The sequence below is a fragment of the Adiantum capillus-veneris genome, chromosome 22 (assembly GCF_014529385.1).
Source record: "Adiantum capillus-veneris isolate H3 chromosome 22, ASM1452938v2, whole genome shotgun sequence".
Lineage (NCBI taxonomy): Eukaryota > Viridiplantae > Streptophyta > Polypodiopsida > Polypodiales > Pteridaceae > Adiantum > Adiantum capillus-veneris.
This window is the reverse complement of record NC_140952.1, coordinates 32,597,879-32,622,705: the sequence shown is the minus strand read 5'-3', so window position 1 is coordinate 32,622,705 and position 24,827 is coordinate 32,597,879. Positions and strand designations below refer to the sequence as shown.

The following is a 24,827-nucleotide window of genomic DNA, read 5'->3' as shown; positions in this document are numbered from 1 at the left end:
TGCTCAATGTACAATATGTCATGCCTATGAAAAGGGATCACATAAATACGTTGACTAAAATACAGGAAACGATCACGAACGAAACACTCGATCAATGCGTGTTGACTAATCATGCGAACACATAATACTTCCTGTGAGGGTTCCTTGGACCTAGGCTCGAGAGCCAAGATCGGTTCTTCCTGAGGGGGTTCTTTAGACCTCGACTTGAGAGCCAAGATCGGTTCTTTGTGATTGATCGAATCTGCAATGAGGTTAGCTTCACTAGAAAAAGCATCAACTAAACCATCATCCTTGTGAACAATCACATCATCTTTATGGTGCAAATCATCATGCTTGTGAGAAATCACATCTTGATCATCATGCAAATCATCATGCTTGTCCTTATTATCCAAATCATCATACTTGTCATTGTCATTCAAATCATCATGCTCATCATTATCATGCAATTCATCATTGTCACGTGACACATCCAACCCTATGTGTTTGTGGACAAGCTACAACATAACAAGGTTCAGTCAATCCAGTCAGTCTAGATTTAGAATTGATCTGGCACTTTTGTGAGTCTATTCGTAGACCGTGCATGCCTAGTCACTTAGTATAGATGCACATCCTCTGGTTGCACACAGCATGATCATCGGTATTCCCATCAGAATCCATCAGAATCAGATAGGGGAATTTTCCTGTGCATTTAGCCTATTTTCCCTATTTTTGGCATTTTTCACTTATTAATTTAAGTGACTTTCCAACAAAAGTAGGCAGGGCAATTTTGCTAAGTTAATATATAAGCAAACCCAAGTTAGCACTTAATGGCAGAAGCGGCAGCAGGAGCTTCCCGCTCAACAGGCATTCTTCTCCGCAAGAACCCCCAAGCACCATCAACCCTAGCGTTTTTGGTCTCCAGCAGACAATTCCATCACTTGGCGTTTTCAGCCTTGCTTGATCGCCACAGACAGTCAGCCCTAGCGTTTTGGTCTTCACCGACACCACCCCCTTGCCTGGCGTTTCGAGTTTCCCATGATCGCCAGCTAGTTCCCAGATTGGCATAGCGTTTTTGCTAAAGCTCCCAGATCTGCCAGCGTTTTTGGTTTCCAGCCCTTGATGCAGCAGATGAGCAGCGTTTTCAGCAGTTAAGATTTGCAGTAGATTCAGCCCTAGTTGGTTGCAGAAGATAGCCATTTTCAGCCCTCGAAAACGCAGCCAAAACAGTCATTTTCAGCCACCGAAACAGCCCCGAAATTCAGCAGTTAGAAGATCGCAGATTTCAGCCCTAAAGTCGTCGTCGTCATCACCGTCGTCGTCATCGGCACAGTCCCAAGTTGCATCAGTCCATTGCATCCGCATTGTACCACTTTGTGCAATCATAAGTAGACCACTCTCGCCGATGAGAGTGAGGCCTTCGGAGGAGGGTTTTACAACGTCTCTGGTGTCGTATCTCTCTTCTCTCTCTCTCTCTCTCTCAGTCTCATACACTTGCACGCACAGTGTCCATTCACTTTGTTTGTGATCATAGCATTTTCCATTAAGAACGGAGGCTCTCCCTTCCATAAGAACTAAAAGGAACCTTGAGCACAGTTTGGAGTACTCATCTTAAGCAAAGCGCAAACATTCATTCCGCTGCACCTAACATTGGTATCAGAGCTTTGACAGTGTTCTGTATCACTCAAGGAAAGAACCACAAGAATCACAAGAATTTTTTTTGCTTGTTGCAGTCGCACGACCCAAGTTCGCTTGGGCGTGTCAATTCCTAATCGTGTTTTTGAAGAGTGACAGGAAACCAAGAAAGAAGGGCTTGTCTAGCCTCCCCTTGTGTCTCTTTTCACTCATTGAGAGCGGACCGTGCACTTAGCGGCCGGCCAATCGACGTGAGGTGGGAAAAAGCAACCTTGGTGTGAGCGCAAGGCCGCCAAGGGGTGTGCCCGCAGAAAGGAGTAGAACTCGGGTGAAGAGAAGATCCTTCTCAAACGCGGTTTGCAAGCGAAAGAAAACCTCAAGAACCTCAAGAACTCAAGAACCCTCAAGAACTCAAGACCCGCAAGAACCCAAGTTCCTCGTGAACTTAAGATCCCAAGACCACAAGAACCCACAAGAACCAACGACTTCAGAATGGTCATCACTCGAAGCGGAATGGATACTTCGCTTGGAGGTGATGAGCATGAGAGAGGCGAAGAAGAATTTTCCCACCAGGAGGTTTTTCCGACCCTCCCCCTTTTCCATCTACGACAAGGATTGCACTAACTCCTATAGAGGCTTTCGACAAGAGGATGATGGACAGGAAGTTAGAAAGCGAAGAAAGAATAGCCGCCATAGAGCGCAAATACCAAGAAAGAATGGCAGCCATAGCGCGTGAGAGCGAGCAAGCACGCTTGGCAAGAGAAGCAAGATTTGATCGCGAGAACAAAGCAAGAATGCAAGAGTTCTTGCGACTCTTTTCTCAAGTTCAGGCACAGATGCAAGAGAATCAGGCGAAGGAGACTCTCTCAGTCTCTTCTTCTCCAAAGCAAGACACACATGATTTGAATGACAATGATTTGCATGATGATGATTTGATTGACAATGATCAACATGATGATTTGGATGATAAAGACAAGCATGATGATTTGCATGATCAAGATGTGATTTCTCACAAGCATGATGATTTGCCTGATCACGATGTGATTTCTCACAAGCATGATGAGTTGCATGAAGATGATGTGATTGTTCACAAGGATGATGAGTTAGTTGATGCTTTTTCTAGCGAAGCTAACCTCGTTGTAGATTCGATTAATCACGAAGAACCGATCTTGGCTTTCGAGTCGAGGTCCAAAGAACCTCCACAGGACGATTCGATCATTCAGGAAGAACCAATCTTGGCTATCGAGTCTAGGTCCAAAGAACCCTCACAGGAAGTATTATGTGTTCGCATGATTGATATGCACGCATTGTTCGAATGTTTCATTCGTGATTGTTTCCTGTATTTTAGTCAGCCTCTTTATGTGATCCCTTTTCCTAGGCATGACATATTGTATGTTGAGTACGTTTCTCTCATGGATGAGCACGAATGTATGCGGATTTTTCATGAAAAGCTGAAGTGGTAGAAGGACTGTAAGAAGAAGAAGAAGAAGAAGAAGAAGAAGATCTGGACACTCCTTCAAATCTGACATGCTTTTTTTGCTTTCTTGCCGAGGCAAAAGCAGATTGACGACCCAAATAACCCGGGAAGTCGGTTCCTTTCTTCTGCTTTTTGTCGTGCTTTTTGTGTAAGGTGCAGCGGAAGTGAATGTTGAACTTTGCTCAAGATGAGTGCTTTGAACTGTGGTCAAGGTTCCTTTTTACTTACGGAAGGGAAAGCCTTCCGTTCCTTTAGTGAGAGAGTGCAATGGACACAAACAAAGTGGATAAACATTGTGAATGAAGGTGCTCAGATTGAGAGATAGAGAGAGAAGAATACGACACCAGAATGTTGTCAAAACCCTCCTCCGAAGGCCCCACTCTCTATGGCGAGAGCGGTCTACTATTGATTGCACAAATCTCTACAATGCTTGGACTTGCCGACGATGTCGACAACGAGACGGGCTGAAATTTGAAAATGCTAAGGGCTGAAATCTGCAAATCTTTATCTGCTGAATTCTGACTCTATGTCGGTGACGATGTCGATGGCGACGACGACGCGCTGAAAATGCAGATGCTGAATCTGCAAACTTCGTTGGATCTGACCGTGCGGCGAGGATCTGCTCCGGGAAGGTGAGATCTGCGAGGTTTGGGACTTGTTCTGCTGTGTCTTAAGTGCTGAAAACTGAAAACGCTGGTGCTTATTGGGATTCCGTCGCGGTGAATCTGCAAAATGCTGAAGTGTTATGTTGATGCAAAAACGCTAGGGCTGAAAATCGTTTGCTGTGGTGGGAATCTGCTAACGCTAGGGAACCTGCTGTGTTGCTGTCGCCAGGGCTGATTTGCTGTGCAAAAACACCAAGGCTGGTCTGTGTGATGAAAACGCTAGGTCCTTGCTTCTGATGCAAAAACGCTAGGCCTACTAGGGGTCCTGCTGAGAAGGTGCGTGCTAAACCGAGTTCTTGCTGCCTCTTCTGCCATAAGTGTTAGCGCTAGGTTTCTATCTATACAAGCTTATCAAATTTGCCCTACCTAGTTCCCAAGAAAAGTAAAATAATAAGTGAAAAATGTCAAAAATAGGAAAAATAGGTCTATGAACTGTAAAAATGCTCCTGATGGGTTCTGACTGAAATCTGATGATCATGCTGTGTGCAAAAAGAGGATATGCATCTACTCTCAGTGCCTGGACATGCACAATTTGCGAACAGACTCACAAAAGTGCTAGAACACTTCCTAATCTAACTAAACCGAACCCATGTCATGAAGTAGCTTGTCCATGTACACATAGGGTTAGATGTGTCACGCGACATTTTGGCTTTGTTGGATGCGTCAAAAAGCTGTGTAGTCCGTGTATGAATCACCTCTTCTAATTCTTGCTCTATAAACATCCTTGGAGTAGGACGTTTCTTGAGTGCCGGTTTGAGGGGTGGTTCTGTGGCCTTCCGGCACTGAGAGTGCACTTCGTCGAAGAATGTCTGCGTCAAAAATTTTACAAATTTGGGATCCTTCGCAATGTTGATCATCTTCTTTGTTGCATCATAAACCAATTGTCGACGCTTCATCTCTTCAATCTCCGCCTGAATAGGCCGAGGCGGGCCATACTCCTCGTGAGAATCTTCTTCATGATCTCTTCCCGCATCCCTAAATGCATAGGAAGTCGACCGATCTCTGTTTGAATCCATAAGTGTCGCGAGAAAAAGGATCGGGTTTCCCGATAGAAGAGAAATCGACGGCGCTCTGATACCACTGTAACAAACTTGGACACTCCAAGTCAAGATTCTACCGCAACACAACAGAGATTCACTTCAAAACAGTTCACAGTTCACAATTGATTCGACACGTCCCAGCGGAGTCCCGTGCCTAGAGATATCGGCCTCAGAGACTGGCGCCCCTTTGGGTATTTCTTTTTGTATTAAATCTGTGCTCAAAGTACAAGGGAGTGGGATGGTCTCACTCTCAGACTTTGCGTCCAGATGCTTTGCAGAGTGGGAGCCCTGCCCACACTTATAAAGGTTTACAAGGCATGCCAAAAACAGAGCCCCCAAAGCTGCCAATAAAAGCATTCAAAAATAAAGCAAGCCCTTTCACAAGCTTCTTGCTTGGTAAATAAAGCATTTAATCCCAAAAAGCTACTCTCTCTCTCTCTCTCTCTCTCTCTCTCTCTCTCTCGCGCGTAGAGTTCAGCCCTAGATTGCGTAGAATAAAGCTGATTTCCGTACGTTGTTGCCACGTCATCTGTCCGTATTGTTTTTCCGCAAAACGCGCTGCAATCTGCGGGGGTCCGTACGGTAGTGCCACATCAGCATTTTCCGGGAATGTTCCATGCCATGGGGAGGGTGTGTGTATGTGTGTACTGGCTGCCACGTCACTGGTTTGTGACATCACTCGGCTACACGATGTGGACCCCTACACTCGTAGCATTGAAGAGGTGGTCTCTTGGCAGTGAAATTGATATTTTGGCCTCTTGCTGCAAGAGCAACTACTTGATAAACAGGTTTGACTTGCCCCAAATAGTCCTCCATGTAGTATTGTGGACTTTCTTCAAGTGCATCAATCCATAAGCAATATTAGGGTCTGTAATATCTTCCTCACAACCTTCCAAACAAGCAATAATTGACTCACAACCCAACTGATTCACATAAGTGATTCTCGGATGTGGGGTTGCGGTCCTAGCACCGGAGGTGATAAGGGTGTTGTTTGAACAACATTTTGGGCCCTAGGGACCATGTGTTGTGCTGGTTGTTCAAAAGGTAGGGCCGACATCATTGCTGGCACTCGACTGGTTCTATTGGCTGAAAACGGTAGGTTGACTGTTGGAGGCCCCCCCCCCCCCCCCCCCCCCCCCCCCCCCCCCTTGCCGAGAAGGTGCACTGTTGAACACAAGGTTCCTGTTGCCTCTTTTGTTAGAAAGTGCTAGCGCTGGTGTTTTTTTTATACTTGCTTGTCAAATTTGCCCTACCCAGTTCCCCAACAAAGTCACTTATTAACAATAAGTGAAAAATGACTAAAATAGGGAAAATAGGTCTGTGCACTGTAAAAATGCTCCTGATGGGTTGTGATGGTAATTTGATGATGATGCTGTGTGCAACTAGAGGATATGCATCTACTCTAAGTGCCTGGACATGCACGGTCTGCGAACAGACTCACAAAAGTGTCAGAATACTTCCTAAGCTAACTGAACCCTTGTCATGAAGTAGCTTGTCCACGTACTCATAGGGTTATATGTGCACGTGACATCCCCTCTTTTTCAAATTGAGGTACTGGTACCGAACTGTATGGCGTTGAGGGAGATTGCCAACAGCGTCCAGAATCCTGGAAAGGACTCTTTGCCAGCCCACTCTGATGCGTGGGTCATGCGATACTTGAACTACATAAGGGTGTGCCGCTTGCTTCTTTGGGCCGCGCCGAAAGCGACAAAAAGTCATTTGTGGCTCCTTCAATGCTTCAACTTCGTCTATAGTCATGCGTCTACCTTCTTCAAGAATCTCCGAGGATGAAAATTCATGAAACCACTTCCAACACCAAAACATGAACATACCCATCCCATGTAAAGTGACTAGAAAAATTATAGTCTTCTTCAAAGACTGTGCATGCAATGTAGATGAACAAAGAGACGGAGTGTCAAACCGTTCATCACACACACGCAAACAATGGGGTCGAAACTTGACTTTCTGATCTAAATCAATCAACTGTGGCAAATCACAATGGAAATGCCGATGCTTGATGCTCAATCCTTCTTGTGCTCTTTCGGATATTGTGTCATGCAAAGGAAGAGACATGGACTGTGAATTTCTTGGGTGCAAACATTTCATCTTTTCATGTGTAATCCGCATACATCCGTGCTCATTCATGATTGAATTGTGTTCATCGTACAATATGTCATGCCTATGAAAAGGGATCACATAAAGACGGTGACTAAAATATAGGAAACCGTCACGAATGAAACATTGGAACAATGCGTACTGACTAATCATGCGCATACACAATACATCCTGTGGGGGTTCCGTAGATCTTGACTCGAGAGCTAAGATCGGTTATTCGTGATTGATCGAATCTGCAATGAGGTTAGCTTCACTAGATAAAGCATCAACTAAACCATCATCTTTGTGAACAATCACATCTCTATCCTGCGAATCGTCATGCTTGTGAGTAATCACATATATATCATGCAAATCATGTGTGTCGTGCTTTGGAGAAGACAAGACTCTGAGAGTCTCCTTCTCCGGATTCTTTTCAATCTTCGCCTGCACATTAGAAAGGAGAGATGAAGAATGAACAACTTCCTCCCCACGAATGACAATGGGAGAGTCACTTTTGGCATTGAAAGTGAAAGTATTGGCTGCCAATGAGAGGTTATGCTCACGAAACAATCCAATGCCGAAAAACATATCACATCCTGAAAGAGGAGAGACTACAAATTTTCTGTGGAAGGACGCTTGTTGAACAGTGAACAAAACATCAAGGCACTCTTGCATGATGAGAGAGTCCATACCGGGAGCGAAGCTCGGCATCTCGAAAGGAGATGTCTTGCTAACCTCCAAGCGGGCGCTTTCGACAAGAGAGTCACTAATCACATCATGCATATTGCCTGGGTCAAACAATATAACAAAATGTTGACCCTTCACATGACCATAATACTTAATGAGAGACTCATCAATGGGAGGATCATGAGAAACTTGGGTCACACTCGTGTTCTCATTTTTTGCATTGACAAAGGATGTGGGTTCTGTGGGTTCTTTAGGTTCATTAAAGTCAAGCTTAGGACATGTTCTTTTTATGTGACCCTTGATGTGACAATGATAACATCGAACTTCTTTAGAATAAATGCTTTGTTCTTCCGACGTGATGTATCCTCCTAAAATTCCTTGTTCTGCCTTTTCAAATGGAGGAAGCTTAGGTTTAGCAAATATGTTTGCTTTACCCTTAGGTTCATTTGGAGAGTTCTTTTCTGAGAGACTAGAGGAAGATTGGTTAGAAGAGTTACCATTCTTACCGTTCTGAGGGTTCTGAGAAGTCTGAGTGGTACCTTGAGAAGTCTTGTTCTCCTTCGGCTTTCCCTTATTGTGTTTCATCTCTTGTGCGAGAGCAATCGCTACCGCCTTGTTGAGATCTACGAGGTCGAGGACTTCGACATCAAACCTGATATAGTCGTCCAACCCAAAAATGAAAGCCTCCTTGTGCTCATGATCCGATTTGCGCAATTGGGTGCCGAGTTGCAAAACACGGTTAGAGAAAGACGTAACTGGCAAACCGTTTTGCTTGAGACTACGCCAGTCGTCCTTCAATCGTGCTAGGTACTGAAGTGGCATAAACTGCACCTTGAGCTTGTCTTGGAAGTCGGCCCAATTGAAGGAAAGGGGCGCGTCTTCATCGGCTGCCTCTAGGTGCGCGGCCAACTGTGCCTCTTGCTATGCGTGGTACCAATTAATGGCATCACCGGCAAGGTACATGGCTGCTGTAAGAACCTTGCTATTCCCTGTCTTCTTAGCTGTCGCAATATAAGCATTAAATTGATGCAACCAAGAATGAATAACACTAGCATCCATCTTACCGTCATACTTACTAAATGTCAACTTCTCGGTAACTGGGTTGTTGGAGTTCGAATTTCGGCTTGCGCCACTTGATGAACCACCAACATCTTTGGCCGTCTTGGGTTTCGAGGCGAGGACTTGTCGGACCAACTCTTGCATGCGTTGGTCTCTCAGCGCCTCACGCTTTGACTCCAAGGCCACTTGTCTTTCTTCAGCCGCCTCCTTTCTTTCTTCGGCCGCCAAGCGCGCTTGCTCATGCTCACGCTCAATAGCTACCTTTCTTTCTGCTTTTCTTTCTTTTCGTTCCTCGGCCGCCAAGTGCGCTTTGCGATCCAAGGATGCCTGTGTGTCTTGGCGCTCACGCTCCAAGGTAACGCGTTGTGCCTCTTGGTGTAACATCATGTCCATCATCTACTTGACCAAAGCCTCCATAGGATTTGGTGCAATCCTTGGCGTAGATGGGGAAGGGGGAGGGTCAGAAAAACCTCTTGGTGGGGAAAATTCTTCTTTGCCACTGCCATGCTCATTACCTCTATGCGAAGTATCCATTCCGCTTCGGGTAATGACCATTCATTGAAGTCTTGGGTTCTGAAGTTCACAAGGAACTTGGGTTCTTGTGGTTCTTGGGTTTGTGGGTTCTTGAGTTCTTGAGGTGCTTCTTTCGCTTGCAATCTGTGTTAGAGAAGAATCTTCTCTTACCCGAGCTCTACTCTTTTCAGCGCGCGCACCCCTTGGCGGCCTTGCGCTCACACCAAGGTTGCTTTTTCCCACCTCACATCGATTGGCCGGCGGCTAAGTGCACGGTTCGCTCTCAATGAGTGAAAAGAGGCACAAGGGGAGGTTGGATAAGCCCTTCTTTCTTGGGTTTCCTGTCACTCTTCAAAAAAACGATTAGGAATCGACACGCCCAAGAGGACTTGGGTTACGTGCGACGGCAACAAGCAATTTTTTTTTTTTCTTATGGTTCTTTCAGATAAAGTGCTACAATTATTTCATCTTTTCAACATGTACTCAAACAATACATTATGAGAGAGCACATGTAACAAGTTCATCTTTGAAATTTCATTTCAATGTACATCTTTTCATAAAGTCATTCAACAAAATACCTCCAACTTGTCATTATTCCTAAATTCTCACGCAGAAAATTATGACTTTATTCCATTCTAGGTAATTTGTGACAAAGCAGTGGAGTGGCTCTTCTCGTGTGCAACACGTCCCAGATTTAGCCTGCCTATTCATTACGTACTTTTAGAATAGTCGATGCTAAACTAAAAGTCTCAAGGTATAGCTAGTACTAAAAGAGAATATGCTAAGTCCTCCTCCTCCATCCACTTTGCATCAAGAGTCGGCGGAAAATTGAGTGATACAAAACACTGCCAAAGCTCTGATACCAATGTAGGGTGCAGCGGATGTGAATGTTGAACTTTGCTCAAGATGAGTGCTCTGAACTGTGCTCAAGGTTCCTTTTACTTACGGAAGGGAGAGCCTTCCGTTCCTTAAGTGAGAGAGTGCAAATGATCACAAACAAAAGTGGTAAACACTGTAAATGAAGGTGCTGAGACCGAGAGATAGAGAGAGAAGAATACGACACCAAAATGTTGTCAAACCCTCCTCCGAAGTCCCCACTCTCTATGGCGAGAGTGGTCTACTATTGATTGCACAAATCTCTACAATGCAATGGACTTGCCGATGATGTCGACGACGATGAGGATGGGCTGAAATCTGAAAACGCTAAGGGCTGAAATCTGCGAATCTTTATCTGCTGAATTCTGACTCTATGGTGGTGACGACGGCGATGACGACGATGCGACGACGACGCGCTGAAAACGCAGATGCTGAAATCTGCATTTTCTGGGCTGAATTTGCAAGCTCTTGCCGATATGACCGTGCGGCGAGGATCTGCTGCGGGAAGGTGAGATCTGCGAGGTTTGGGACTTGTTTTGCTGTGTCTAAATGTTGAAAACTGAAAACGCTGATGTAGATGGGGGATCTGCCCTCACGGTGAATCTGCAAAACGCTAGGCTGATTTGGGGTCCTACTAGAAAATCACTTGGTGATCTGCTGAGTGCTGCTGTCGCCAGGTTGATCCGAAAGTTGCAAAACGCTGGGCTGATATGTACTTGAGAAAAACGCTGCTTCTATTGGCTGAAAAGGCTAGGTTGACTGCCGGGGGGGGGGGTCTTGCCGAGAAGGTGCATTGTTGAACACAAGGTTCCTGCTGCCTCTTCTGCCAGAAAGTGCTAGCGTTGGGTTTTCTTATATACTTGCTTGTCAAATTTTCCCTACCCAGTTTCCCAACAAAGTCATCTATTAATAATAAGTGAAAAATGGCTAAAATAGGGAAAATAGGTTTGTGCACTGTAAAAAAATGCTCCTGATGGTAATCTGATGATCATGCGCTGTGCAATTAAAGGATATGCATCTACTCTAAGTGCCTGGACATGCACGGTCTGTGAATACTCACAAAAGTTCCAGAACACTTCCTAAGCTAACTTAACCCTTGTCATGAAGTAGCTTGTCCACGTACACATAGGGTTAGATGTGCACGTGACAACTATATACCGTTTTCTTGGATTTGTTGATGATCTTTATGAGCTTCTGCTCTAGACTGTCAGCTTGGCCTCCATGTTTGCCATTGGGGGGGTGTGCTCTTCCTGGTTTGTGGGTATGTGAGTCTCTCTAGGTCTATCCCTTGCAAATCATCACAATTGCAAAGTTTCAGGGAGACATGGCCTCAATGGACTACTCCAGAGGCTCCCGGGATGTGGGATTTTATGGGGGTGTGTGGGCTCCTAGCGTGTAAGCAAGCCCCTTGTGTACAAGCAGCCTCCTTCCTGCAAGCACACCCTTTGCTTGGGCAAGCAGCACACCTTATGCTTGCAAAAAATTAAGGCTTAAAAAAGATACTCCGTGCAAGGGTAGTGAGATTGAACGGATGAGTTACGTGCTGGACCTTGCTAACGATATGCGTGAGCGAGAGCTGAGTGAAGGAACAACGTGCAAGTTCGGCTTGTAGCGCGCGCGCGCGCGCACACACACACACACACACACACACACACACAGAGAGAGAGAGAGAGAGAGAGAGAGAGAGAGAGAGAGAGAGAGAGAGAGAGAGAGAGAGAGAGAGAGAGAGAGAGAGAGAGAGAGAGAGAGAGATGAAATGTTATATTCAACGTCTTCAAAAGGCCAAAATGACCTACGAGACCAAATTGATACAATCTTGGTGGATCTAATTCAATGTCTGGGTACAAAAGTAATATTAAGTGACTCTCCACAGGATGGTCGCAAGCTGCGCATGCTGCCGAGAGACCACTATGTACAAGCCAGCTCCCAATTGCTGTAGCCCGATGTGCAACCAGCCACTGGAACGGCGAGTCACTTTGTTAACTGGCTTGTAAATAGTGGTCTCTTGGCAGCATGCGCAGCTTGCGACCATCCTATGGAGAGTCAGCGCCACTGTCTTTGGGATTGTCCTTTGGCACAGTAGGTTTGGCTTCGGGTTCTTCGGCTGATGCCAGCTTTTTCCACAGCTCGGTAGTACACTTGGGGGGCAGCTGCTTGTTCCACTCTCATAGGCTCGGCGCTTCAGTTTGAGCTGTCCTCCACCAATAAGATGATAGTGTTGCAGGGGGGTCTACCTACACTCTAGCCTGCTATACACTACAGAGCTTACTCCATAGGAGTGGTGCAGTGAGAGAGAGGAGTGTTGGGAGTTCATCTGCGGCCTAACTCTCTGGTTCATTTGGCGGGCCCGCTGCTTCCGCATCTTCGAGGCTCGCCCTACACCACCAGTAGAGACTGTTTGGGATCTTTGGCTAGAGGTGGTCCATACTCTCAGAGGACAGCTCGAGAGACTCCCAGGCAGCTCCGACCGCATGCGGGAGCGTAGAGAGTCTTTGCTTCGACTCTAGCGCCCTGGGCTCTCCATACATCTCCATCCATCAGTGCTACCAGATTTGCCATGGTGGTCCACCGAGGGTCCCCAAATCTGAACCCCCATAAAGCATAGCTGAAGCCACTAGAGTGTCGAAAAGCCACAGCTTTGTTTGAGGTTCCTGAAATTGAACTTGCGAACACATCATCTCCAATTCTCCCAAGGTTGCATAAGCTCTCGTCAATCTAGTTTCTGCTGCTCTCAAAACACTTGTCCACTGAAGACTACCCCAAGATACATGTATGCATTTGCATACTCCACCGTCTCCTGGCCATATGTAAAAGTGGGTGTTGACCTCCTGACCCATTATGTTGTGGTGTTAAACTCCATAACCTTGGTTTTCCCTAGATTAACAGACAGTCCACAATCGCGGGCAAATGTGTGCAAAGCATCTAAATGACGTTGCATCCCTTCCGGGGAGTCAGAAATCAACACAATATCATCAGCATATAACAATCGTGGGATCCATGTCCCTGCCAATTGTGCTCCTCTATCACCATCCCTCTCAATGTAGTTAGCAACCTCATCCACATACATGCCAAATAGTGTGGGAGATAGTGGGCAGCTCTATTTCACCCCAATAGTGGAGTGAACCAAATCAGAAATCCCCTTTGGAGTGCGTACATGCGCCACTACTAACTTGTATAGAGCCATGATCCCCCAAATCAACTCTTTGGGTACCCCTATCTTTTGCAGTCTGCGCATCAATCTAGCTTTGGGCACTGTATAAAAAGCTTTGCGGAAATCCACAAAGCAATAATAGAGCCGTCTCCCACGTGATCTCCCCTCCTCAATAATGGCTTTGAGTCTCAGAATATGATCAAGAGTAGAGAAACCTTCTTGAAACCGGCTTGTCCTGCTGTGCGTACACCCTCTCTCTCAGCCCATCTACTTACTGCTGATCAAGGATGGATGCGTACAACCGTGCCAATGTGTACCCAGAGAGAGAGAGAGAGAGAGAGAGAGAGAGAGAGAGAGAGAGAGAGAGAGAGAGAGAGAGAGAGAGAGAGAGAGAGAGAGAGAGAGAGAGAGATGAAATGAAATGAAATGTTATATTAACGTCTTCAAAAGGCCAGAATGACCTATGAGACCAAACTGATACAAAAGTGGTGAATCTGTTACAATGTCTGAGTACCTTAGTACCAAAGTACTAAGTGTGAAAAGTGTGAAAGTGTGAAAATAAATGTAAATATGAAAAACTAAATATAAAGTATAAATAAACTTCTTCGAAGCATTCTGGGTGTCTCGCTGGAATGCTTCTAATCCTTTGTTGTAGTCTCCTCTGGTGAAGTGTGCTTCTGCATCTCGGTCGTGGTCGTCTCGATTTCCTAAGCTGAATCGCCCTGTTAATGAGGGTGCCTTTGGTATGAATGTGGGTACTCCTTTGTGCTGGCTGCTGGCCTCTTGCTTCTCCTTCCACTCCTGCTTCTCTCGATCCGAAGAAATCTGTGTTCTGCCTCTAAGGCTGTAGTGCTCTTTGTCTTCTCTAGATTATCCCTGTGCCGATGTAGTTCCAGTAGGTACAAGCCTAAGCATCTTTGATCTTGGTATTGCATGACTCTATCTAGAGATCCAAAGCCTTCTTTAAATAGGCAATGGAAACGCCCACGTATCTCATAGTATACGGTGCAATGGCATATGTAGTGTAATTCTATCTCCGGCTCCATTCCGCATAACTTGCAAATTCTGCTCTCAGGTGGGATTCCCCTAAATCTGCCAAATTCAATTTCCAGCTGGTGTGAGGATGTACGAATCTGACCAATAGCACATCTCAAACCATGAGATAGGTGGGTATCCATGTAGCTCGGGCGAATCACAAATCCATCTTCAGATAGTTGTAGGAAGTTTTCTTTGTAGTCAGCCATCTTCGTGCCCAATTCTTGTGTAGGGTCTACCCATGTCCTCTTAGTATCCAACTGTATAAGATCCTGACGGATGATTTTTTTAATCTCCGTTCGTGTAATTGCCAGTGATGGAGCCTCAAGAGAGTATTGGAAGGGGGGTAATCTTTCCATATTGAACCCGTGTCTCTGAAACCACGAGGACAGTTGCGCATACCAGCATGATGTATCCCCTTTCATTGCTAATTGTCGAGAGGATTCGAGGGCTAGTCTAGTATATCATCAGTTATTTGTATCCCACAAACCATGTATAAAGGACACTGATCTGGTAAGAGCTTCAATTTCTATCGGAGGGGCAGCTAGTTCCGCTCGGGTAATCGCGTGTAGTACGGAGGCCTTGGCTCTAATCATTCGGGAAATCATAGATACCAAAGGTCTCTCCATTGACTTCCAATTATCCTGATCCACAGATGGTCCCCAAATTTGGACCCCATAAAGCATAGCCGAAGCCACCACAGTATCAAAGAGCCAAAGTTTTGTTCGTGGTTCCTGAAACTGCACTTGTGAACACATCCTCTCCAACCCTCCCAAGGCCGCAGAGGCTCTGGACAATCTAGCATCCGCTGCTTTCTTAAGAGTAAACTTCGGTCCTGCAAACCACACTAAGGTATGTGTATGCATCTGTGTACTCTACTGTATCCTGGCCATATGCAAATGTAGGTGCCGATCTCCTAACCCACTGCGGTGTGGTGTTAAACACCATAACTTTGGTTTTACCCAAGTTTAAGACAGTCCACTGTCCTCCGCGAATTTATGTAATGCATCTAGCTGCCTCTGCATTCCATCTGGTGATTCTGTTATCAATACAATATCATCTGCATACAACAGTAAAGGGATCCATGACCCTGCAAGATGAGCACCTCTGTCACCCTCTCTATCAATGTAATCCGATACCTCATCTATGTACATACCAAATAAAGTAGGGGACAATGGGCATCTCTGCTTTACTCCAACGGTGGAATGAACAATGTCGGAATCCCCTTCTGGAGTACGTACATAACTAGTTATTGACCCGGATAAGGCCATGATCCCCCAAATAATCTCTTTGGGGACCCCTAACTCTTGCTTCCTGCGCATCAATCTGGCCCTTGGTATTGTATCAAAAGCTTTCCGAAAATCCACAAAGCAATAATACATCCTTCTCCCGCTCGCTCTTCCTTCCTCAATAATGGTTCTGAGCGTAAGAATATGATCTAAAGTGGAATAACCCCTCCTGAATCCAGCTTGTCCTGTTGCCCTTATGCCCTCATTCTCTGTCCATCTACTCAAATTTTGTTCAAGAATGGATGCGTACAGTCGGGTCAATGTGTGACCTACCATAATGGTACGGTAGTTCCCGGGTATCATAGGATCCCCTGACTTGAAAATAGGTACGATAGTAGATAATTTCCAAGATTCACGTAATCCTTCACACATGACCCGATTAAACAGACGAGCAAGGACTTATGAAAGTAGATCCATGGCATGGATCAGATGTTCTGCTACTAAACCATCATGATCATATGCTCTTCTTGTCTTCATCTTATCAATGGCTTTTTTCACCATTTCCGTAGTAAAGAAAGTACTAGTAGCAGGGCATGGCTCTGGCGGATCTGGTAATGGAGGCTGTCCAGATACCATATATAATGATGTTATATATTGACCCCAAATCTCAGGAGAAGTGATTGTCGGAGGCGGTGAGTGCTCGTGAAATAAACGCCAGGCCTCATGTGAGTCCTGACTCAAGAAGAGCTGATATAAATCCTTCTCCAGTTTGGCTAAAAATGCCCTTTTCTTGCGACGTACTATACGCCGAAGAGCAATCCGAGAGTACTTATATGTGATGATCCCAAGTGTAAGCTCTTTCTGGACCTGGGTTCTCGTCTCTCTGCATTCGTCGTCATACCAACTGTTTTGAGGCATGTTCCCAGATCCTCTCTTCTGATTAGGTTGAGTATGTGGGTATGCCTCTTGTGCTGCTCCATGTAGTATCTTTGTTAACTGAGAAGTAATCTCCTCTACAATATATACTGGCTCGGCTGCCCACATCCTATTATAGATCTTTTCCACATAGACTGAATCAGTCTCTGGCGTGAAAGTATATCTTGTGTGTGTCTTCTTCCTTTGTACTTGAGAGGCATTGTATTGGAAGGAGATTGATAAGGTCAAGAGAGCATGATCCACTGCAATCCCAACCGGTCTGGGTCCCCCCTTAAAGTCCTCGATACTAGAAATAAAGCTTGGTGAAGTCATGACATAATCCACTGTACTGGCCCCATGCGTGTGCGGGAAGCAAGTGAATCCCCCAGATAAAGGGAAATTCTCTATACCATTAAGTATGGCCAAACCATGTATAGTTGCCATCTCCATGAGATGTCTCCCATATTCAGTGTGTTCTTTATCCTGTGAGTTTCTAGTAAGCCCCCTTTGTGATAAATCCACTTCTCTGAGCATTTCCTCAGAAGTATCATAGAATACTGCTTGAGAGTTGGCCGTTCTGGCATTAAAGTCTCCTAAGAGAACGATGTCTCCATCTCTAGAGAACTCCCATATGTCATTATTCAATATGGAGAAAGGGGACTGTCCTTTAGGTGAGGAGTAGACTGATATACTTGGAGGGAAGTAGCATATAGAGATATATAGAAATCTACCTGTCTCGGCTCTCATTCTCACCCACATATACCTTGCTTGCTCATCTTTCCTGATAATCTGTAGTAGTGGTTTCAGCTCCTCTTTAAATAAGACTGCTACTCCTTTTGAACCTCGGCTACCTTGTAGAGATCTCTTGTCTGGTCGACCAGCTGTTTCCCATAAATAACCCTTCACACGTGGCATAAGCTGTCCCGGTATCTGGTGTGTCTCTGAGTAGAAAACTATGTCTCTGTCCCTAAAGCTGTCTTCAAAGGCACCTACATCTAGCCTATATGATCCATTACAATTCCACGCCGCTATCCGGAGCGTCGCCCCATAGGTCTCGCACCGTCATGATGAGCGCTTTTCCAGAACCACTACTTTCCCACCTCTATAAAAGGCGATTTTCCCCTTTTCTCTTGTTGCCCTGATCTCTAGCATCAACTCTTGCATGTGTGCCACTTGTGCCAATGTAAGGTCATCTCCCAGGAAAATACCGGTTTTCTTAAGAGTTGGCTTCTTCTTTAGAAATTCTTTCCTTATTTCTATATTCGGTAAGCGGAAAATAAGTGCCCTATCCTTTACGTTTCCCTTCTCATCGATTCCTTTCTTGCCCACTCTCCATGCACTTGTGTGAGTAGGCTCTGTGATGCTCATGCGTTGTAGCAGTTCCTTCACTTCTTCATCTACATTCTCTTTGTCTTTGACTCCTGTGACCCGCACATGCAGAGCCCGATTCTTCCTTTTTTACTCTTCCTCAATGGTCATATTAATAATGGTGGAGGTAGGTGTGGTCTCAGGCATCTGGGCCTTCCCTTTCTTCACATCCTCAATCCATTTCTCTGCTTCATCACCCTTTTCTTGTGTCTTAAAAGACGTTCTGCCCATGAAGATGCCGTTTTGATTTCTGTTCATCTCCTTCTCGTAGAGCTTTCATCTGATCCTTCATGTCCTCGAGCTCCTTCAGCACCGAAGGTTGGTCGTCTCCCTTCTCCTTAGTTGCAGATTTGCAAGCCGCAAGTTCTCCTTTTAGTTCCTTGATTATTGCTTCTTTTTCCCCCATGTGCTTTTCCATATTTGTTCTCCATGCTTCAAAACTTGCTACTACCTCATCGAGTTTCTTTTGCATAACGCATTCTATTATATTTACTTCGGCCTTGATTAGGTTTCGTAATTCCGTTTTCAAGATCTGAATTTCCTCATTCTGTATCCCTCGGATCTCTCTCCTTAGTTCTCTCATCCTCTCTCCATGCATGGAGTTCCTGTAGCTCTCAGCGCTCGCGTGCATTTCCTTCCTGATGTCATCCCTCATATAGTTTAGCTCTGATTTGAGCATCACCTGGACCTTCTCCATCATTAGCTCATGATGTATCGTGGAGGTTTTCCCAACTCGTAAGGATCTTGGTGATAGTACAGTATCTCTGTGTCTCTGTTTAAATGTAGCTGTTGTTTTTTTTTGGGGTGGTGTAGCTATCTACACCCGGCCCTTCCCCTTCGGTAGGCGGATCCATCGAACCCGAGCCACAAATGTGGGGTAGGGTACTAGGGTACTAGGGTGAGGGACTGAGAATAGGGCAAAACTTAAAAGTTTAACTTAAAACTTAAAAGTCTTTAAACCAGGCCTAATTTTTGAAAGCTTCGACGTCCTTCGGAGGCACTTTTATCCTTCAGTGAAGGGCAAAAATATTTTTACCCTTAGAAAGAAGGATAGAATATTGAAAAATCTATGAGTAGCTCTTCTAATTTTTGCCTAAATATAGCTTAATGAAGGATAGGTAAAATTTACCCTTCAAATGAATGATTAGGGTCACCTTTCAAACATGGGCCTTGCTTTAAACTTTAACGTAGGAGACTATCTACGAGTAGATAAATGCAAAAAGGGGAGGGTGCCGGGGCGAGCGTAGGATAGGACTTTCTACGCGTAGAGCTTGCAGAGTGGTCGTCAGCGAGCGATGCAAACGAAGCAGGTTGCCCCTGCGCAGCCAACCAGCAGAGCACTACTGCACAGCCCGAGCACAGCGCGAGCAGGTCTGCATAGGCAACGCGAACAGGTCCTTATTGCCCAGCGCGAGTAGGTCTGCATAGGCAGCAAGAGCAAATCCCAACTGACAGCGCGAGCAGGTCTTCATACAGCGTGAGCAGGTCACCTCCTCAACCACAGCCAATGAATTCACTGCATGACAACCACCCCTTGAAAAGCTTCCACATGCTCCCTGGGGAGTTCCATAGTTCCTAGAGAGAGAGAGAGAGAGAGAGAGAGAGAGAGAGAGAGAGATGATATGAAATGTAGTATTAACGTCTTCAAAAGGCCAAAATGACCTATGAGACCAAAAGGTTACATGTGGTGAATCTAATACCAGGTCTAAGTACAAAAAGTACAAAGAACTGAAAAGAAAATAAAATAGTGGGTAGGGTGGGGTGAAAGCTGATACAAAGGGAATAGGAAATACAAAGGGTGAGCTGATACAATGGAGCTCTTTGACAGTCGAGGCATCATATACATATACATTAGTATTCGGGACGGCTCCTATGTCGCGACATTATGATATGGATCCTTTGTCGCAATCTGCGTCGATATATATATGTATATATATATATATATATGTATACATATATATATATGTATATATATGTATATATATATATATATATATATATATATATATATATATATATATATATATATATATATATATATATATATAGAGAGAGAGAGAGAGAGAGAGAGAGAGAGAGAGAGAGAGAGAGAGAAATGAAATGTTATATTAACGTCTTCAAGAGGCCATAATGACCTATGAGACCCGAAAGTTACAAAGTGGTGGATCTGATACAAAGTCAGAGTAACAAAATAACCTAACAACAGTACAAAACAAAGATATATACTATGGGGTCCTAAGTTGATCGATGTGAACTAAGCAAAGGACTAAGCAAAAATGGGCGGCTTGTTGGGATAGCTGAATCACAAGAGATCTAGCATCGGTCGTTGGCGAATCTCATCAATTTCCTCCATGGTCAGTAGTCTGACCGGGCGTCGTGCATGCCTGGCCAGCATGCTCCGAATTTTCTGTCATAGCCTCCGTCGATGCTGTGTAGTTCTTCGCAGTCGCGGGCGCCTGGATTTCCCCAGTTCAATCGCTCGGTCAATCAGTGTGCCTCTGGTGTGAGACGAGGGGGAGCTCTGCTGTGGGAGTGGCTCTTGCGGCTGTCCCGTGTGTGCTCTGAAGAAGTCTGTGATCCGTCGTTGAGATTGGCTAGCCTCGCCATTCATCAGGCTATCTCTGTGTCTGCGCAGCTCGAGCAAGAACAAACCTAGACATCTCTGATCTTCGTATCCCATGACTCTTGAGAGTGGTCCAAAACCTTCTCTGAACAAGCAATGGAAGCGGCCTCGTATCTCGTAGTAGACGGGGCAGCTACATGTATAGTGTAGCTCTGTCTCAGGTTCCATGTTACACAAGGGGCATGTCGTGTCCTCTGCTGGTACTCTGTTGTATCTCCCAGTCTCAATCCGCAACTGGTGAGAAGATGTGCGTAACTGGCCAATAGCACATCGTATCCCATGAGACAAGTGGGTATCCATGTATCTGGGTCTCGCCACAAAACCATCTTCTGTAAGCTGGAGAAGGTGGTCCTTGTAGAAAGCCATCTTCGTGCCCAATTCCTGTGCTGGTTGTATCCATGTCCTTTTGGTGTCTAGCTGGGTCAGGTCTTGGCGTATGAGCTTGGTGATCTCTGATTGTGTAAGGGTGAGAGATGGTGCATCCAATGAGTAATGGAATGGTGGCAGCCGGTCTATGCTGAACCCATGTGCTTGAAACCATGATGTCATCTCCCCATACCAGCATGTTGTATCTCCTTGTATGGCTAACTGTCGAGAGGATTCAAGTCCTATGCGAGCATATCTGTCTCTAGGAAGTTCCCATGTGCGGTTTATGAAGGAGACTGATCTGGTGAGCGCCTCCACCACAAGTGGGGGGCCGCTAGCTCTGCTCGGATAATGGCCCGTGGTACTGATGCCTTGGCTCCAATGAGCCGCGAGATCATAGAGACAAGAGGTTTCTCCATGTTCCCCCATCCATCTGAGCGACCCGTCCTCCCGTGGTGATCCAGTGAAGGTCCCCATATCTCGGTTCCATAGAGCAATGCTGAAGCCACCAAGGTGTCAAAGAGCCAGAGCTTCGTTCGGGGCTCTTGAAACTGAACCTGCGAACACATCCTCTCCAATCTACCCAATGCTGTGTGGGCTCTAGTAAGTCTGGTTTCTGCTGCTCTTCTGAGTGAGAATGTAGGTCCGCTAAAAACCACTCCAAGGTAAGTGTAAGCATCTGTGTACTCCACCGTCTCCTGGCCGTATGTGAGTGTAGGTGCTGACCTCCTGATCCACTGTGGGGTGGTATTAAACACCATAACCTTGGTTTTACCCAGGTTGACAGACAAACCACTTTCGTGGGCAAACGTATGCAGAGCATCCAATTGACGTTGCATTCCCTCTGGAGATTCGGAGATCAACACTATGTCATCAGCATATAACAAAAGTGGAATCCATGTCCCTGCCAACTGAGCACCTTTATCCCCATTGCTGTCAATGTAGTCAGAAATCTCATCCACATACATACCGAAAAGAGAGAGAGAGAGAGAGAGAGAGAGAGAGAGAGAGAGAGAGAGAGAGAGAGAGAGAGAGAGAGAGAGAGAGAGAGAGAGAGAGAGATTGATGCATGATGGTTTAGTACAGTTTGGACTGCACCTATTGGCTTAGAAGTACAGCTTGGTCAAGCATCACATGTTGAAGCGTGGGGAAAGGAAGGTGCCATCGAGTATAAAATCAGCGTATGCTTCTCATTGTTTGTCATGTTATTCCTTGTTTGAATGTCTTGTTACTTATTTGCACTTTTTTGTATGTGCATAATTAGTAATCATTCTTATCTTATAACCAGATTTCATGCGCACGCGTGTGTGTCATGAAATATGTGTATATGTATGAAGGTGCACATCTTACCAAGCTCCAGTAATGTCCAATATCATGTAACAAATACTAGTTGTATGCCAGGTATCAAGGGAAGCAGAAGATTTCACTTTTTTGAATAGAGATTGGATGGGTTAAAAACAAGCCAAGGGAACATACAAATCTTTGTTGCATTTAAGTGCATTTGGGCTGCTTCTAAGTGCCCTAGGTCAACCCCTAGGAATATGGCTTCGAGCAGAGACAAAGGAAGGGAACTCCATAATTTTTTAGTAAAATTAGAGTGGATAATCTTCGATTGATGGGTTAATGAAACTTGCTAAGCCAGCTAAGCTATTTGGGATGAAGCCACTATGGGTCCTTGTGGCAATGATACAATATTGTCCAAGTGGCGCAAAAGCTCAGGGAACAAAGGAAAAGACCCAAAAGGATCATTCCACAAAGATCAAGATGAAGGAAGTTCAAGGAGTTAAGAGTAGCAAGCTTATTTGCAATTTGATGGAGAGGCCTTTGTTGAGGAACAGTGTGAAGGAAACAGAAGGGGCACATGAGTTGCAATGACCAAGGGGGGCAACAGGGGGCAACAGCTATGCTAGCCTTTACTCCCCTGTTAATCTTGGGCAAAACAATGAGTGGATGAAGTAAAGCGCCCACATACATACAAGAAATATGGGAAAAATTCTGAAAAATATCCAATGAGACCTGCTTATGCTACTGACAGACATTATGTTGATACACCTACCAGACCCTCTTTAAGCAAAGAGGCAAGATTATCTGAACCATTTCCTACCTACATTCTAGAGACAATGTGTCCGCGTCAGAGGATGAAGCTATATGTCCCATAGCATCCAATTTGCTATTGGACAGCTTGGGTTTCTTCACTTGGACAGATAAAAGCTGGAGGCATATGGGGCTCCCCGGTAGAACCAAGTTTGCAGGTTATGCCAGTCGGGTGTTGCGACTGTGAAGCAAGTATTTATGCTACTTCCCAGCTTACTATGAGTAAGAGGCATTCACCCCTTTTTCCACACATTGAGGATATCCGTACTTAGCTCTTTTATAACCTAGACACACGTTGACATGTAAGACAGATTTGCAACATAGGTCAGTTTTTCTGGATTCTGTAGAAGCTTGATCTGATCTTAAAATCATTCTTTCTTTTTTCATCTCACTTTACAATACAGCTGAGGCTCATATGAGATCCCTTTACTCATTCATACAGATGGGAATATCCTTTATGTCCACATTACTATCTAGGTGATGTCCATCGAGACATCATGATGTTGCATGCAAGTTTGTGCCATGTGCCATCTCTCTCTCTCTCTCTCTCTCTCTCTCTCTCTCTCTCTCTCTCTCTCTCTGCCTGTGGACACACACATATATTTGATTTGTCTTAAGAGGCTGACTTTGGCGTTTAAAGACGTAAAAAGGTCTTTCTTTTTTTCTTTCTTTCTCTCGGAGGGCTCCCCTTTGTATGGCATATTAAACCTGCCCATCTGGATGGAGCTGACTAGGGCTACACTTTCATGCTATTGTACTCTCCGAGGCATATAGGTATGCATTGAGCACCATAGTGTTAGAGCTCCATCCATAGTCCTCTTGTACTCCATATCACGTGCACATGGATCTGTGTGCCACGTGTCACGAGGAGGTGTATTTTTCCTATTGCTTTCTTTAAATATGTACTACATATTTTTATTTATTTTATTTCTACTTGTTTTCCTTGAAACCCTTGAAAAGGTGCAAGTGGACATTGCATGGCCAGTGTAAAACGGTTGTGGGGCAGAACAGGTTTCTCACATCGGGAATTTAGGTCGGTCAGTCAGGAACTAATCGGCCAGTTAGCATTGGATTCTGATGAGTATGGAAGCCTGTGTGCGCTATATGGAATTTGGGCCACTTGGCAAGTCACTTACAATTTTATAAGTTGGTGGGTACTAGGAATTAAACCAAAATGAGCAAAGTGGACACATGGCAGTAGGAGACCAACCTACATGCCAACACACTCATCCAGAAGCTCTCATCCGAAGAGGGGGGCGCCCAAATATGAGGCTGGAGGCTGATTTTCAGTTTTTGTGGTGGATTTTCAGGTTCTGCAGCTTTAATGGAAAGCTTGCCTTCTCCCTTGTCTCATGTAGCGCGACGATTTTGCACATATGGTAATGCCCCACTAGTTGGGCTTCTCAGTTGACCATGAGCAATTTTGGGGGTTTTATGCGCGTTTGCCAAGGCAATCGCCTTCTAAACAGGTACCAGATTAGCTAATTGCTAATCCTCCACAAGTATGCACAGTTCCATTGGGAAGGATTGCAAAAACGGAGAGTTTTTTTTTGCGCTCTCCTTCGCTGCACTCCTCCCTACTCCCCCTCGCGTTGCCCTGAACCTGCACCCCCTGCCAAATCTCTCCCCCCCCTAGCGCTGCCCTAAGCTCCCTGCCCGCCCCCCACTCTCTCCTCGCGTTGCCCGCAACCTGCCCACCATTCCCCCACTCCCTCCTCGTGCTATCCTTCGGTGTTGTTTCCTAGCGGCATCGACTTGCCTTGTTGCCTCGCCTCGCTCTCCTCGACGCCCTCGATTCCCCTTTCACCTTCGCAGCAGCATACACAGATGGAGGATTCTGCTACGCCACAGAGGGACTCCACTGAAGCCCCCTCGCTTGATCCCGCAGAACCCACCATCCGACTTGCTCTTTCGCCGATAGAGTAAGCGAGCTTAGAGGCAGGTGGCGCGCCTTCAGGCCACCTCTGTTATCTGCAAGATTCTCGGCACCAGACCCAGCAGAGGGGAGGTGCGTGATCTCCTCT

At 45.5% G+C, this 24,827-nt stretch overlaps 1 protein-coding gene across 4 annotated transcripts in view; it reads left to right on the top strand.

The window, feature by feature from the left end:
• The window catches only part of LOC147429127 (DEAD/DEAH box RNA helicase family protein), a 234,134-nt gene that overhangs the window by 3,491 nt on the left and 205,816 nt on the right, over window positions 1-24,827 (top strand). For all 4 annotated transcript variants that reach the window (XM_086495195.1, XM_086495194.1, XM_086495196.1 and 1 more), the window contains exon 3: window positions 21,796-21,890. In XM_086495195.1, the coding sequence (XP_086351321.1) occupies window positions 21,796-21,890 (95 nt within the window). The remainder of the gene's footprint in view (window positions 1-21,795; window positions 21,891-24,827) is intronic.